Genomic DNA, 16,741 nt, shown 5'->3' on the forward strand with positions numbered 1-16,741 from the left:
CAAGAACACAACATCCCTCCTGGGAGCCTGACTCTCAACTAGGGAATGTGAAGGTTCAGATAAAGAGTCATATTACATGTGGCATAGGTAAGGGAAAACAGGACAAAGCTGCTTCTGTCACATGAAAGTCATTCCTTTCACTTATCACAAACAACTATTCAAAGAAAGTGACAATGTGTGCATTGGCCTGAGTTATATCATAGGGAACATTGGTACAGAGGTATGAAATGAAACCACATGAAAGGCCACAAGGGAATCTACACAAGTGTTCTAAGCTATCAACTACTCTATCCTAATGTAAAAGATGAACTGGAACAGATCAAACCATATTTTTCTTACCTACTATTGTTGGTATTAGTGTTGGTGTCATGGTTGTGTCCTGTATAATGGCAGTGTTCATGGCAGAAAGAAGCTGCTGTTGGATGTTGGGGAGGTCAGTAAATTCAGACACGGAGAGAGCATAACTGGGGTCATAGGATATCTTCTGTAATTCTCTGCTATCAGAGCTCCTTGTTCCAATTCCAAACACCAAGACACCAAGCTCCTTGAGAGCAGAAGCTGGTTTATCTACATTGTCAAAGGACCTTCCACCATTTAGCAGTATCAGAATCTGTGGCACACTTTCAAGGCGCCTACTTCCAGAGGAGGCAGTAAAGACGTAGTCCCTGACATACTGGAGAGCTGCTCCAGTGTTGAGGGGTCTCCCTCCTTTGTGCTTCAGCCCTCTTACGGTGTCAACAACCTCTTGTTTTCTTTGGTAAGTGTTCAGATAGAAGTGGGCCTCTGGTTCTCTGCTATACTGTACCACAGAGACTCGATCTCTGTTCTCCCCTACAGTGAGTTTCTCCACTACTCTTTGAACAAAGTCACGCATTTCTGGGAAGCCATTCCTAGTGCCATCAGAACCATCCAGCAAGAATACTACATCCTTTCTGGCGATGCTTAGGTCCACTAAGAGTATCAGAAACAAAACAGAAAATGTATGTCAACATTGCTTCATCAAACCTGAAATATGTGTTTGTTGCTTTAGTTTTCCTAGATAATGCATCCGGTCTTACCTATGACTGTTGGGGAAATGGGTGTGGCGCCAACGTGTACAGTAATGAGTGAGGAGAAAAACTTATCCTGGACGCTGGGGAGATCAGAGAATTCAGAAACAGACTGGGAATAACTGGGGTTAGAGGCAATCCTTTGAACCTCTTTGCTAGAATTTCTGTTTCCAATGGCAAAGATCAAGACCCCACTCTCTTTCAGGGCAGAAACTGGTATATCAACATTATCATTGGACCTCCCGCCACTCAGCAGTATCAGCATCTGAGGGACACCCTCTTGGCTTCTGCTTCCCGAGGAGGCAGTAAAGACGTTGTCCCTTACATACTGGAGGGCTGCCCCAGTGTTGAGGGGTCTACCTCCTCTGTGCCTCAGACCTCTGATGATGTCAAGAATGTCGCCCTTTGTGGTGTATGTGTTCAGATAGAAATTCACTTCTTGATCTCTACCGTACTGGACCACAGAAACGCGGTCTTTGTCTCCTCCCACATTGAGTTTCTCTACTACTCTCTGAACAAAATCACGCATTGCTGGGAATCCATTCCTTGTGCCATCAGAACCATCCAGAAGGAATACCACATCCTTTCTGGCGGTGTCATGATCAACTGAGAAAATAAATAGATTATGTCAATCAAACTGATCAAATGTGGTGTTTTTGGCCAAATGATATAGTCGTTTCTAAGACTCAGCGGCCATTTTGCTAACACATCCTGACTCTTCATTCACAGTGATAACACATACCTAAAACTGTTGGTGATTCTGGAGTAACATCAATAACCACTGCCTCCACCGAGGATAGAAGTTGCTGCTGGATGCTCGGAAGGTCAGTAAAGTCTGAGACAGACAGAGCGTAACTGGGATCATGTGATATCCTCTGCAATTCTCTGCTATCAGAGCTCCTTGTTCCAATTCCAAAGACCAAAACCCCAAGCTCCTTCAGAGCAGAGGCTGGCGTGTCAACATTGTCAACGGACCTTCCACCACTCAACAGAATCAGTAGCTGTGGAACGCCTTCCAAGCGTCTGCTTCCGGAGGAGGCAGTAAAGACATTGTCCCTCACGTACTGGAGAGCTGCTCCAGTGTTGAGAGGTCTCCCGCCTTTGTGTCTCAGACCTCTTACAGTGTTGAGAATCTCTCCCTTTGTTGTGTATGTGTTCAGATAGAATTGGGCGGCTGGATCTCTACTGTACTGGACCACCGCAACGCGATCTTTGTTCTCATCCACACTGAGTGTCTCCACCACTCTTTGAACAAAGTCACGCATGGCTGGGAATCCACTCCTAGTGCCATCAGATCCATCCAGCAAGAACACAACATCCCTCCTGGGAGCCTGACTCTCAACTAGGGAATGTGAAGGTTCAGATAAAGAGTCATATTACATGTGGCATAGGTAAGGGAAAACAGGACAAAGCTGCTTCTGTCACATGAAAGTCATCCCTTTCACTTATCACAAACAACTATTCAAAGAAAGTGACAATTTGTGCATTGGCCTGAGTTATATCATAGGGAACATTGGTACAGAGGTATGAAATGAAACCACATGAAAGGCCTCAGGGGAATCTACACAAGTGTTCTAAGCTATCAACTACTCTATCCTAATGTAAAAGAGGAATTGGAACAGATCAAAAACATATTTTTCTTACCTACTATTGTTGGTATTAGTGTTGATGTCATGGTTGTGTCCTGTATAATGGCAGTGTTCATGGCAGAAAGAAGCTGCTGTTGGATTTTGGGGAGGTCAGTAAATTCAGACACGGAGAGAGCATAACTGGGGTCATAGGATATCTTCTGTAATTCTCTGCTATCAGAGCTCCTTGTTCCAATTCCAAACACCAAGACACCAAGCTCCTTGAGAGCAGAAGCTGGTTTATCTACATTGTCAAAGGACCTTCCACCATTTAGCAGTATCAGAATCTGTGGCACACTTTCAAGGCGCCTACTTCCAGAGGAGGCAGTAAAGACGTAGTCCCTGACATACTGGAGAGCTGCTCCAGTGTTGAGGGGTCTCCCTCCTTTGTGCTTCAGCCCTCTTACGGTGTCAACAACCTCTTGTTTTCTTGTGTAAGTGTTCAGATAGAAGTTGGCCTCTGGTTCTCTGCTATACTGTACCACAGAGACTCGATCTCTGTTCTCCCCTACAGTGAGTTTCTCCACTACTCTTTGAACAAAGTCACGCATTTCTGGGAAGCCATTCCTAGTGCCATCAGAACCATCCAGCAAGAATACTACATCCTTTCTGGCGATGCTTAGGTCCACTAAGAGTATCAGAAACAAAACAGAAAATGTATGTCAACATTGCTTCATCAAAGCTGAAATATTTGTTTGTTGCATTAGTTTTCCTAGATAATGCATCCGGTCTTACCTATGACTGTTGGGGAAATGGGTGTGGCGCCAACGTGTACAGTAATGAGTGAGGAGAAAAACTTATCCTGGACGCTGGGCAGATCAGAGAATTCAGAAACAGACTGGGAATAACTGGGGTCAGAGGCAATCCTTTGAACCTCTTTGCTAGAATTTCTGTTTCCAATGGCAAAGATCAAGACCCCACTCTCTTTCAGGGCAGAAACTGGTATATCAACATTATCATTGGACCTCCCGCCACTCAGCAGTATCAGCATCTGAGGGACACCCTCTTGGCTTCTGCTTCCCGAGGAGGCAGTAAAGACGTTGTCCCTTACATACTGGAGGGCTGCCCCAGTGTTGAGGGGTCTACCTCCTCTGTGCCTCAGACCTCTGATGATGTCAAGAATGTCGCCCTTTGTGGTGTATGTGTTCAGATAGAAATTCACGTCTTGATCTCTACCGTACTGGACCACAGAAACGCGGTCTTTGTCTCCTCCCACATTGAGTTTCTCTACTACTCTCTGAACAAAATCACGCATTGCTGGGAATCCATTCCTTGTGCCATCAGAACCATCCAGAAGGAATACCACATCCTTTCTGGCGGTGTCATGATCAACTGAGAAAATAAATAGATTATGTCAATCAAACTGATCAAATGTGGTGTTTTTGGCCAAATGATATAGTCGTTTCTAAGACTCAGCGGCCATTTTGCTAACACATCCTGACTCTTCATTCACAGTGATAACACATACCTAAAACTGTTGGTGATTCTGGAGTAACATCAATAACCACTGCCTCCACCGAGGACAGAAGTTGCTGCTGGATGCTCGGAAGGTCAGTAAAGTCTGAGACAGACAGAGCGTAACTGGGATCATGTGATATCCTCTGCAATTCTCTGCTATCAGAGCTCCTTGTTCCAATTCCAAAGACCAAAATCCCAAGCTCCTTCAGAGCAGAGGCTGGCGTGTCAACATTGTCAACGGACCTTCCACCACTCAACAGAATCAGTAGCTGTGGAACGCCTTCCAAGCGTCTGCTTCCGGAGGAGGCAGTAAAGACATTGTCCCTCACATACTTGAGAGCTGCTCCAGTGTTGAGAGGTCTCCCGCCTTTGTGTCTCAGACCTCTTACAGTGTTGAGAATCTCTCCCTTTGTTGTGTATGTGTTCAGGTAGAATTGGGCGGCTGGATCTCTACTGTACTGGACCACCGCAACGCGATCTTTGTTCCCATCCACACTGAGTGTCTCCACCACTCTTTGAACAAAGTCACGCATGGCTGGGAATCCACTCCTAGTGCCATCAGATCCATCCAGCAAGAACACAACATCCCTCCTGGGAGCCTGACTCTCAACTAGGGAATGTGAAGGTTCAGATAAAGAGTCATATTACATTTGGCATAGGTAAGGGAAAACAGGACAAAGCTGCTTCTGTCACATGAAAGTCATTCCTTTCACTTATCACAAACAACTATTCAAAGAAAGTGACAATGTGTGCATTGGCCTGAGTTATATCATAGGGAACATTGGTACAGAGGTATGAAATGAAACCACATGAAAGGCCTCAGGGGAATCTACACAAGTGTTCTAAGCTATCAACTACTCTATCCTAATGTAAAAGATGAACTGGAACAGATCAAACCATATTTTTCCTACCTACTATTGTTGGTATTAGTGTTGATGTCATGGTTGTGTCCTGTATAATGGCAGTGTTCATGGCAGAAAGAAGCTGCTGTTGGATGTTGGGGAGGTCAGTAAATTCAGACACGGAGAGAGCATAACTGGGGTCATAGGATATCTTCTGTAATTCTCTGCTATCAGAGCTCCTTGTTCCAATTCCAAACACCAAGACACCAAGCTCCTTGAGAGCAGAAGCTGGTTTATCTACATTGTCAAAGGACCTTCCACCATTTAGCAGTATCAGAATCTGTGGCACACTTTCAAGGCGCCTACTTCCAGAGGAGGCAGTAAAGACGTAGTCCCTGACATACTGGAGAGCTGCTCCAGTGTTGAGGGGTCTCCCTCCTTTGTGCTTCAGCCCTCTTACGGTGTCAACAACCTCTTGTTTTCTTGTGTAAGTGTTCAGATAGAAGTTGGCCTCTGGTTCTCTGCTATACTGTACCACAGAGACTCGATCTCTGTTCTCCCCTACAGTGAGTTTCTCCACTACTCTTTGAACAAAGTCACGCATTTCTGGGAAGCCATTCCTAGTGCCATCAGAACCATCCAGCAAGAATACTACATCCTTTCTGGCGATGCTTAGGTCCACTAAGAGTATCAGAAACAAAACAGAAAATGTATGTCAACATTGCTTCATCAAAGCTGAAATATTTGTTTGTTGCATTAGTTTTCCTAGATAATGCATCCGGTCTTACCTATGACTGTTGGGGAAATGGGTGTGGCGCCAACGTGTACAGTAATGAATGAGGAGAAAAACTTATCCTGGACGCTGGGGAGATCAGAGAATTCAGAAACAGACTGGGAATAACTGGGGTCAGAGGCAATCCTTTGAACCTCTTTGCTAGAATTTCTGTTTCCAATGGCAAAGATCAAGACCCCACTCTCTTTCAGGGCAGAAACTGGTATATCAACATTATCATTGGACCTCCCGCCACTCAGCAGTATCAGCATCTGAGGGACACCCTCTTGGCTTCTGCTTCCCGAGGAGGCAGTAAAGACGTTGTCCCTTACATACTGGAGGGCTGCCCCAGTGTTGAGGGGTCTACCTCCTCTGTGCCTCAGACCTCTGACGATGTTAAGAATGTCGCCCTTTGTGGTGTATGTGTTCAGATAGAAATTCACTTCTTGATCTCTACCGTACTGGACCACAGAAACGCGGTCTTTGTCTCCTCCCACATTGAGTTTCTCTACTACTCTCTGAACAAAATCACGCATTGCTGGGAATCCATTCCTTGTGCCATCAGAACCATCCAGAAGGAATACCACATCCTTTCTGGCGGTGTCATGATCAACTGAGAAAATAAATAGATTATGTCAATCAAACTGATCAAATGTGGTGTTTTTGGCCAAATGATATAGTCGTTTCTAAGACTCAGCGGCCATTTTGCTAACACATCCTGACTCTTCATTCACAGTGATAACACATACCTAAAACTGTTGGTGATTCTGGAGTAACATCAATAACCACTGCCTCCACCGAGGATAGAAGTTGCTGCTGGATGCTCGGAAGGTCAGTAAAGTCTGAGACAGACAGAGCGTAACTGGGATCATGTGATATCCTCTGCAATTCTCTGCTATCAGAGCTCCTTGTTCCAATTCCAAAGACCAAAACCCCAAGCTCCTTCAGAGCAGAGGCTGGCGTGTCAACATTGTCAACGGACCTTCCACCACTCAACAGAATCAGTAGCTGTGGAACGCCTTCCAAGCGTCTGCTTCCGGAGGAGGCAGTAAAGACATTGTCCCTCACGTACTGGAGAGCTGCTCCAGTGTTGAGAGGTCTCCCGCCTTTGTGTCTCAGACCTCTTACAGTGTTGAGAATCTCTCCCTTTGTTGTGTATGTGTTCAGGTAGAATTGGGCGGCTGGATCTCTACTGTACTGGACCACCGCAACGCGATCTTTGTTCTCATCCACACTGAGTGTCTCCACCACTCTTTGAACAAAGTCACGCATGGCTGGGAATCCACTCCTAGTGCCATCAGATCCATCCAGCAAGAACACAACATCCCTCCTGGGAGCCTGACTCTCAACTAGGGAATGTGAAGGTTCAGATAAAGAGTCATATTACATGTGGCATAGGTAAGGGAAAACAGGACAAAGCTGCTTCTGTCACATGAAAGTCATTCCTTTCACTTATCACAAACAACTATTCAAAGAAAGTGACAATGTGTGCATTGGCCTGAGTTATATCATAGGGAACATTGGTACAGAGGTATGAAATGAAACCACATGAAAGGCCTCAGGGGAATCTACACAAGTGTTCTAAGCTATCAACTACTCTATCCTAATGTAAAAGATGAACTGGAACAGATCAAACCATATTTTTCCTACCTACTATTGTTGGTATTAGTGTTGATGTCATGGTTGTGTCCTGTATAATGGCAGTGTTCATGGCAGAAAGAAGCTGCTGTTGGATGTTGGGGATGTCAGTAAATTCAGACACGGAGAGAGCATAACTGGGGTCATAGGATATCTTCTGTAATTCTCTGCTATCAGAGCTCCTTGTTCCAATTCCAAACACCAAGACACCAAGCTCCTTGAGAGCAGAAGCTGGTTTATCTACATTGTCAAAGGACCTTCCACCATTTAGCAGTATCAGAATCTGTGGCACACTTTCAAGGCGCCTACTTCCAGAGGAGGCAGTAAAGACGTAGTCCCTGACATACTGGAGAGCTGCTCCAGTGTTGAGGGGTCTCCCTCCTTTGTGCTTCAGCCCTCTTACGGTGTCAACAACCTCTTGTTTTCTTGTGTAAGTGTTCAGATAGAAGTTGGCCTCTGGTTCTCTGCTATACTGTACCACAGAGACTCGATCTCTGTTCTCCCCTACAGTGAGTTTCTCCACTACTCTTTGAACAAAGTCACGCATTTCTGGGAAGCCATTCCTAGTGCCATCAGAACCATCCAGCAAGAATACTACATCCTTTCTGGCGATGCTTAGGTCCACTAAGAGTATCAGAAACAAAACAGAAAATGTATGTCAACATTGCTTCATCAAAGCTGAAATATTTGTTTGTTGCATTAGTTTTCCTAGATAATGCATCCGGTCTTACCTATGACTGTTGGGGAAATGGGTGTGGCGCCAACGTGTACAGTAATGAGTGAGGAGAAAAACTTATCCTGGACGCTGGGGAGATCAGAGAATTCAGAAACAGACTGGGAATAACTGGGGTCAGAGGCAATCCTTTGAACCTCTTTGCTAGAATTTCTGTTTCCAATGGCAAAGATCAAGACCCCACTCTCTTTCAGGGCAGAAACTGGTATATCAACATTATCATTGGACCTCCCGCCACTCAGCAGTATCAGCATCTGAGGGACACCCTCTTGGCTTCTGCTTCCCGAGGAGGCAGTAAAGACGTTGTCCCTTACATACTGGAGGGCTGCCCCAGTGTTGAGGGGTCTACCTCCTCTGTGCCTCAGACCTCTGACGATGTTAAGAATGTCGCCCTTTGTGGTGTATGTGTTCAGATAGAAATTCACTTCTTGATCTCTACCGTACTGGACCACAGAAACGCGGTCTTTGTCTCCTCCCACATTGAGTTTCTCTACTACTCTCTGAACAAAATCACGCATTGCTGGGAATCCATTCCTTGTGCCATCAGAACCATCCAGAAGGAATACCACATCCTTTCTGGCGGTGTCATGATCAACTGAGAAAATAAATAGATTATGTCAATCAAACTGATCAAATGTGGTGTTTTTGGCCAAATGATATAGTCGTTTCTAAGACTCAGCGGCCATTTTGCTAACACATCCTGACTCTTCATTCACAGTGATAACACATACCTAAAACTGTTGGTGATTCTGGAGTAACATCAATAACCACTGCCTCCACCGAGGATAGAAGTTGCTGCTGGATGCTCGGAAGGTCAGTAAAGTCTGAGACAGACAGAGCGTAACTGGGATCATGTGATATCCTCTGCAATTCTCTGCTATCAGAGCTCCTTGTTCCAATTCCAAAGACCAAAACCCCAAGCTCCTTCAGAGCAGAGGCTGGCGTGTCAACATTGTCAACGGACCTTCCACCACTCAACAGAATCAGTAGCTGTGGAACGCCTTCCAAGCGTCTGCTTCCGGAGGAGGCAGTAAAGACATTGTCCCTCACGTACTGGAGAGCTGCTCCAGTGTTGAGAGGTCTCCCGTCTTTGTGTCTCAGACCTCTTACAGTGTTGAGAATCTCTCCCTTTGTTGTGTATGTGTTCAGGTAGAATTGGGCGGCTGGATCTCTACTGTACTGGACCACCGCAACGCGATCTTTGTTCTCATCCACACTGAGTGTCTCCACCACTCTTTGAACAAAGTCACGCATGGCTGGGAATCCACTCCTAGTGCCATCAGATCCATCCAGCAAGAACACAACATCCCTCCTGGGAGCCTGACTCTCAACTAGGGAATGTGAAGGTTCAGATAAAGAGTCATATTACATGTGGCATAGGTAAGGGAAAACAGGACAAAGCTGCTTCTATCACATGAAAGTCATTCCTTTCACTTATCACAAACAACTATTCAAAGAAAGTGACAATGTGTGCATTGGCCTGAGTTATATCATAGGGAACATTGGTACAGAGGTATGAAATGAAACCACATGAAAGGCCTCAGGGGAATCTACACAAGTGTTCTAAGCTATCAACTACTCTATCCTAATGTAAAAGATGAACTGGAACAGATCAAACCATATTTTTCTTACCTACTATTGTTGGTATTAGTGTTGATGTCATGGTTGTGTCCTGTATAATGGCAGTGTTCATGGCAGAAAGAAGCTGCTGTTGGATGTTGGGGAGGTCAGTAAATTCAGACACGGAGAGAGCATAACTGGGGTCATAGGATATCTTCTGTAATTCTCTGCTATCAGAGCTCCTTGTTCCAATTCCAAACACCAAGACACCAAGCTCCTTGAGAGCAGAAGCTGGTGCATCCACATTGTCTCTTGACCGTCCACTACTGAGGAGAATTAGCATTTGTTTCACCCCCTCCAAGTGTCTACTCCCAGAGGATTTTGTGAATACATTTTCTTTCACAAACTTCAGAGCTGCTCCAGTATTAAGGGGTCTTCCCCCTTTGTGCGAGAGTCCCCTCACAGAATTCAACATGTCTTTCTTTCTCAGAAATGAATTCAAATAAAAGTTTGCCACTGCACCGTTACTAAACTGTACCACAGCCACTCTGTCATTCTTTTGTTCCACATTGAGATTTTCAATAATTTTGTGGAGGAACTCCTGAATAGCTGGGAATCCTTTTCTGGTGTTATCTGATCCATCCAGAAGAAACACGATATCCCTCCTATTTCCATCACTTTCCACTGTCCAACACACAATAAAAAAATAGATATATGTAAAAACATATGACCTGTTATGTCAATAAACTATCTTGTTCTTTATTAATAATTCTAATCGGAAATCAACATTTCCAGTATAACAGTTTAATATTTTCTTACCAACTCTAGTTATCTCCTGTGGTCTTACTTGAGCAAGATTTGCCTCCAAACTTTGCTGGATGTTTTGAAGGTTTGCAAAATCAGGGACTGAATAAGAATAATTTGGAAGAGATGCTATTGATTGCATTTCAACCAAATCGGTCGCCCTTGATCCAATAGCAAATGTTACAACCCCCAAAGTCTTGAGGGCCCTGGAAGGACCTCGAGGAGAATCTCTAGATCTGCCACCAGTCAGTAGCACTAGGATCTGTTCAGCACCCTCATGACGTCGACTTGCAGCATTGTTAGTAAAGACATTGTCCTTCACAAACTGGAGGGCTGTGCCAGTATATTGAGGTCTCCCACCCATTGGCCTCAGATTTCTGACTGCTGTAAGCACGTCATCTCTTGTCTTGTGCACATTTAGGTTAAAGTTCACTGCTGCACTGTTGCTGTACTGCAGAACAGCAACTTGATCTTTTCCCTTGTCCACATCAAACTTTTCCACCACTTTCGCAACAAACTCTCGTATATCTGTGAATTGACTCCTTACATCATCAGATCCATCAAGGAGGAAAACAATGTCTCTTTTCACACTGGAGCCTTGAACTAGGATGAAAATTGAACTAAATCAGCACATTGTGCATGGTACATTATACGCATTTCAAGCTACAGTATAAGCTGCATATTTTGAAAATGATTGAAAAATATAACTTCTCTTGTATACATATTTTCAATGAAATTGTTTATTATTGTACTCTTTTTCACTCACCTAAGCCCCATCTTACTGTGTCTTTATGAGAGACAACTGCTGAGAGCAACTGTTGTCTAACAAGAGAAAGGTCAGAAAACTCTCTTAGCAAATATGCATGATTAGGACTGTATGCAATGCTCTGCATCTCCGCTCCATCTGCGTATTTGACCGCAACAGCCAAAAGCACAATTCCAGCCGCCTTCAGACTCTCAGATGGAACCAGAACATCATCTTGTGATTTCCCCCCAGTTAGCAGAATCAGTATCTGAGGGATGCCCTCTTGGCGTCTACTTCCTGAGGAGGTATTAAAGACATTGTTTTGAACATAATCAAGAGCTTCCCCAGTGTTGCGGGACCTTCCTCCTTCAAGATTGATATTGCGTACTTCTGCCATGATATCCATCTTCGATGAGTACGTGTTCAATAGGAAATGAGTGGTAGGTTTGTTACTGTACTGGATCACAGCAACTTGTGCTTTGTCTGGCCCGATGTCAAGATGTTCAACAAATTGGCCAAGAAAATCACAGATTGATTGGACACCTTTTCGCATGTCATCAGATCCATCAAGTAGAAATACAACATCAACCCCATCCACCCTCTGGATATCGGATGTCAACAAAGTGGAATTGTCTGAAATGAGCAAAAATAATAATTGCACAACCAATAGGTCCTTATATACTGCACATCTGTACTGAAATCACATCATTTTGTATTCAATTGTATGACAATGTTGCTCTCTAATAGTAAGATTTGGAATATGACTGTGAATTTGTGATTTTAAAAAGCCTTAAGTGATATAAACTGTTATCTTAATAATCTTACCAATGACAGTTGACATTTCAGGTGTTTCCTGAACTCCATTTATTACAGCTGTCACTGAAGAGTGTATGCGGTCAAGGTTGTTAAAATTGGCAACAGAAAAAGAGTCTCCTGGTTTAAAAGATATCATTTGTAACTCCAACGTATCAGCATTCCTTGTTCCAATGCTAAATGTTCTTACTCCATCCCCTCTCAATGACTGTGCTGGTCCCATTATATCATCGCTAGATCTCCCACCACTGAAGACAAATAGATATTGAGGCACACCCTCAGCACGTCTGCCTCCAGCTGAAGCAGTAAATACGGTGTCTCTCACAAACTGCAGGGCTGTGCCAGTGTTGAGAGGTCTTCCAACTTTGTGCCTCATGGATCTTATTGAATTAAGCACATCATTTTTAGAAGAATATGAGTTCAGATAGAAATTGGGTGTGGCATTCCCACTGTACTGAACAAGGGCCACCCGGTCGCCATTTTCCTCCACATTAAGAATCTCCACTACTTTCTCAGCAAAGCGACGTATCCCCTCAAAACCAGTTTTAGAGTTGTCAGATCCATCAATAAGAAATACAACATCCTTTTTGTCAGATTCTGAAATGAAGGTAAAGAAAAGTTGCAAAGGGAAAGGAAAGGCACTTTTTTTCAGAGCGAGCACAGAAAGCAACTGCAGTGATATCAAGGTCATTGCTAGCATAAAACCATGGTCCAACTGAAATCTCATTAATCGTATTCTCTAAACATGAAATATCTTGGACACAAGTATATTGTTTCTTCAAAAGACACTACACATGACACTACTGCAAAATACAAATGGCCACAGCTTACCAACATGCATGGTAGGAGCAGCTGGCTCTAGTTGATGGGATGCTTCTGTTAACAATGACAACAATTCTTGCTGAATTCTGGGGTCTTCAAAATCAGTAATGGAAAGGGCATAATTGGGTTCATGAGATATTGTTTGCAGTTCAAGTGTGTCTGCATCTCCTGTGCCAATACCGATTGAAATGACTCCCATTTCTTTGAGCTTTGTGACAGGGGTTCTGATATCATCTCTCGATCTTCCACCACTCAGCAGTATCAGTATCTGTGGAACACCTTGCAGGCTTCTACTTCCACTGGAGGCAGTAAAGACATTATCCCTCACATACTGGAGAGCTGCTCCAGTATTTAGAGGACTTCCTCCTTTGTGCCTCAGACCTCTAACAGCATCAAGAACGTCATCTTTTGTCGAATGCATACCCAAGTTGAAATGAACCTCTGCTGTGTCACTGTACTGAACCACAGACACATGGTCTTTGTTCCCATCTACATTGAGTTTCTCCACTACTCTCTGCATAAAGTCTTGAATATCTGGGAATATTCTTCGGGAATCATCAGAACCATCAAGTAAAAATACAATGTCCCTCCTGTTGTCAGTTGTTGCATCTATAACCATTCATAAAATGGGTTAATGGTAAAGAATATCTTTTAAAATATACATATAAGGAATTCAACAAACACCTCTGTGTTTTGTGAAATGAAATACATCAATATTATGCTAACTCAAATGACCAACTACAGCATAACTGTTGCCATGATTGCATTCTTACCTATTAGTGTTGTTGGCAAGTTAGGAGTAGTCATTGCAACTCTCTGAACAGCAGAGAACACTTGCTGTTGAATGTTTGGGAGATCATCGTAATTTGGAGCAGAGAAAGCATAGCTGGGTTTATCTGAAATAGTTTGAAGCTCAAGTGTATCAGCATTCCTCATTCCCACCACTATTGCCATCACATCAATTGCTTTCAAGTTTGTCACTGCATTTCTGACATCATCATTGGACCTTTCCCCACTCAATAAAACCAGAATCTGAGGGATGCCCTCTTGGCGTCTACTTCCGGAGGAGGCAGTAAAGATGTTATCCCTGACATACTGGAGAGCTGCCCCAGTGTTGAGGGTGATCCCTCCTTTGTGCCTCAGGTGTCTTACAGCGTCAACAATGTCTTGCTTTGTTGTGTAAGTGTTCAGATAGAAGTGGGCCTCTGGTTCTTTGCTATACTGCACCACAGAGACTCGATCTCTTGTCTCCTGCACAGTGAGTTTCTCCACTACTCTTTGAACAAAGTCACGCATTGCCTCAAATCCATTTAGAGTTTCATCAGAGCCATCCAGTAAAAATACAACATCACGCTGTTTGGATTCAGTGTTATCTAGAAATGCACATGAATGAAATGAAATTCTCAGCTAAAATGATCAAGAAAGATCATGTGTATATTTGTGACTAGCAAATGATACCAACATTTTTCAAAAGGCATGCATAAAGCAGTATCATGAATGTGCTGAATTTTCAGCAAGAATGTAGTAACCTGAAATGTGACAGATTAAAGTGGTAATGAAGAGAGGTAGAGAAATAACTCCTTACCTACTACAGTTGGTTGATACACTCTTGGCTGACGAGGGACCCTTTTTACAAATGACAAAAGCTGCTGTTGAATGTTTTCAAGGTCATCAAACCGAGGGACAGAAAGGGCATAGGAGGGAATATGTGCTATCATTTGGAGCTCTAGAATGTCTGAATTCCTCGTACCAATACTGAATGGTACAATTCTCTCCTGTTTCAAAGCAGCAGCAGCACCTCCAACATCATCTTGAGATTTGCCACCACTTAGCAGTATCAGTATCTGAGGGACGCCTTCTTGGCTTCTGCTTCCTGAGGAGGCAGTGAAGACGTTGTCCTTTACGTACAGGAGGGCTGCCCCGGTGTTGAGGGGTCTACCCCCTTTGTGAGGTAGGCTTCGAAGAGAACCTAGAACACTTTGTTTTTCGGGATATGTGTTCAGTAAGAAATGGGCCTCTGGATTTCTGCTGTACTGAACCACAGCAACTCGATCTTTGTTCTCTCCAACATTGAGGTTCTCCACCACTCTCTGAACAAATTCACACATGGCTGGAAATGCACTCCTAGTATCATCAGACCCATCCAATAGGAACACTATGTCTCTCTGTGCAGCATCTAATTCAACTAAGAAAACATTGAAGGACCTATTTAATAATAAAACCATTACATATATGCATTAATGCATTCACAAGGGCAGCATATCAATAGAATGTTGTAAAGTAGACCTATACATTGCAAAATGGTCTGAGATATTCTCCATAATATATTTTAACTATGATGACTATCACGTCATTACATAGCTCTATGCAACATGCAAAGAAATAGCGAGTGAAAATAAAGTGAGTTCAAATGGTCTCAAATGTCAAAACATTTAAGAAAGTTTGTAGATAAAGAGCTTGAGTTTTAAACAAAAAATGTGAGATGTGAAATCAAACACTCCTTCCGTGAAGAAAGGGGAAGATTGTATGCATAAGACAGATGAGAATCTAAACTAGCTCTAAACAACTAGACAATGATATACTGTATCATTGGCTCAAAAGAAAGAGCTTAAGCTGAAAGGACCAGAAAAGCATAGTTTCCTGATTTGAAATAATCAAGAATAGAATTACGTTTCTGGAATGTGGAACAAGAAAGAGAGGATTTGGCATTTTTATGCCAATAGAAATGTATTTGATGCAAGTAGAACAGTAACCATCCCAGCACCATCTCTGGTGTTTTGTTTATAAAAGTAGGACTATATAACGTAGCCATTCAAAGATGCTGGCCTCTACTCAAAGCAGGCAATTTGAGGGGATGTAAAACTGATCCAGAGATTTTCTTCAAAGAATGGTGCAGTTACATAAGTAATCAAACCAGTCAAGAACAATATTTGATAGAAGAAAAATGAATGACATCTGGGAAAGTCAACTTAATTGTTGACTCAGAGTCATGGTGGTTCTTACCGACAATAGTGGGCGGCTCAATTTCCATTTTTGACTGGACAAAGGCAAGGATCTCTGGCTGTATGGACAAAAGTTCACCAAAGACTGGCAGGTTGAAAATAAATCTGGAAGAGTAGGCAATGCTCTGCAGCTCCTTTTGCCTGACATTTTTCATCCCAATGGCAAACGAAAGAACCCCAAGGCGTTTGAGATCAGATGCGGCCGCTGTGACGTCATCACTTGACTCTCCACCCATTAACAAAAACAAAATCTGAGGAACCCCTTCCAGATGTCGACTCCCGGACGAAGCAGTGAAAACATTGTCCCTAACATACTGAAGAGCTGCCCCGGTGTTGCGGGGTCTTCCTCCTTTATGCCGTAGGCTTCTAACAGCGTAGATGACAGCCCTTTTTGTTTTGTGAGCTTTCAGGTGGAAGTACTCCGCAGCGTCGTCACTGTATTGCACAACAGCAACTCGAACATTGTCCCCGTCGATGTCAAGTTCATTGGCCATTCTTCGTATAAACTCTCTAATGGCAGGCAATCCATTTCTGGAGTCGTCTGAACCATCAAGGAGAAACACTATATCCCTTTTGCTGCTCACTGTATCCACTAGGTGGTGAAGATAGATAAAAATGGGATACATTGACAAACAATTCTATTATAGAAAAGGAATGTAAAGATGTAAAAAACAACCAAACATTGTTAAGAATGTTTGAAGCTGAATATGTACACAAGGCAGTGGAAAAATATCACTGCCAGAATAAATTAATCCAAGATTATGGTTGTGGTTAGTTGTCTGTATTAATACATATTTGCATGCATATCTGCAAGGGTGAATGAGAAGCTGGAACACAGTAGGCAGGTTTTGGGAGTGCCGTTCTGAGAAAGTATC

At 43.3% G+C, this 16,741-nt stretch overlaps 3 protein-coding genes across 11 annotated transcripts in view; all 3 read right to left on the minus strand.

Annotated features, from left to right (window-relative positions):
* Positions 1–16,741, minus strand: part of LOC139538301 (collagen alpha-3(VI) chain-like) — a 102,047-nt gene that overhangs the window by 57,746 nt on the left and 27,560 nt on the right. The gene's annotated exons all lie outside the window — the stretch shown is intronic.
* LOC139538296 (collagen alpha-3(VI) chain-like) lies at positions 7–4,761 on the minus strand. 5 transcript variants are annotated; one of them, XM_071340147.1, is made up of 4 exons: positions 4,146–4,761; positions 2,694–4,009; positions 1,059–2,391; positions 7–951 (listed from the first exon to the last, which is right to left on the minus strand). In XM_071340147.1, the coding sequence occupies exons 2-3, from the start codon at positions 3,226–3,228 to the stop codon at positions 1,769–1,771; spliced, it is 1,158 nt and encodes a 385-aa protein (XP_071196248.1). In that variant the 5' UTR covers positions 3,229–4,009; positions 4,146–4,761; the 3' UTR covers positions 7–951; positions 1,059–1,768. The 5 variants fall into 3 exon arrangements, with proteins under 5 accessions (XP_071196248.1, XP_071196250.1, XP_071196253.1 ...); XM_071340148.1 differs by having other exon boundaries at positions 7–2,391; XM_071340150.1 differs by lacking the exons at positions 2,694–4,009; positions 4,146–4,761 and having other exon boundaries at positions 1,059–2,684.
* LOC139539139 (collagen alpha-3(VI) chain-like) lies at positions 4,917–16,360 on the minus strand. Its single transcript, XM_071341952.1, has 8 exons — positions 16,182–16,360; positions 13,961–14,140; positions 13,288–13,409; positions 8,837–9,475; positions 8,119–8,724; positions 7,400–8,011; positions 6,499–7,122; positions 4,917–6,371 (listed from the first exon to the last, which is right to left on the minus strand). Exons 1-8 carry the CDS (start codon positions 16,358–16,360, stop codon positions 5,743–5,745), a joined length of 3,591 nt encoding a protein of 1,196 aa, XP_071198053.1. The 3' UTR covers positions 4,917–5,742.

Source organism: Salvelinus alpinus, chromosome 14 (genome assembly GCF_045679555.1).
Source record: "Salvelinus alpinus chromosome 14, SLU_Salpinus.1, whole genome shotgun sequence".
Classification (NCBI taxonomy): domain Eukaryota; kingdom Metazoa; phylum Chordata; class Actinopteri; order Salmoniformes; family Salmonidae; genus Salvelinus; species Salvelinus alpinus.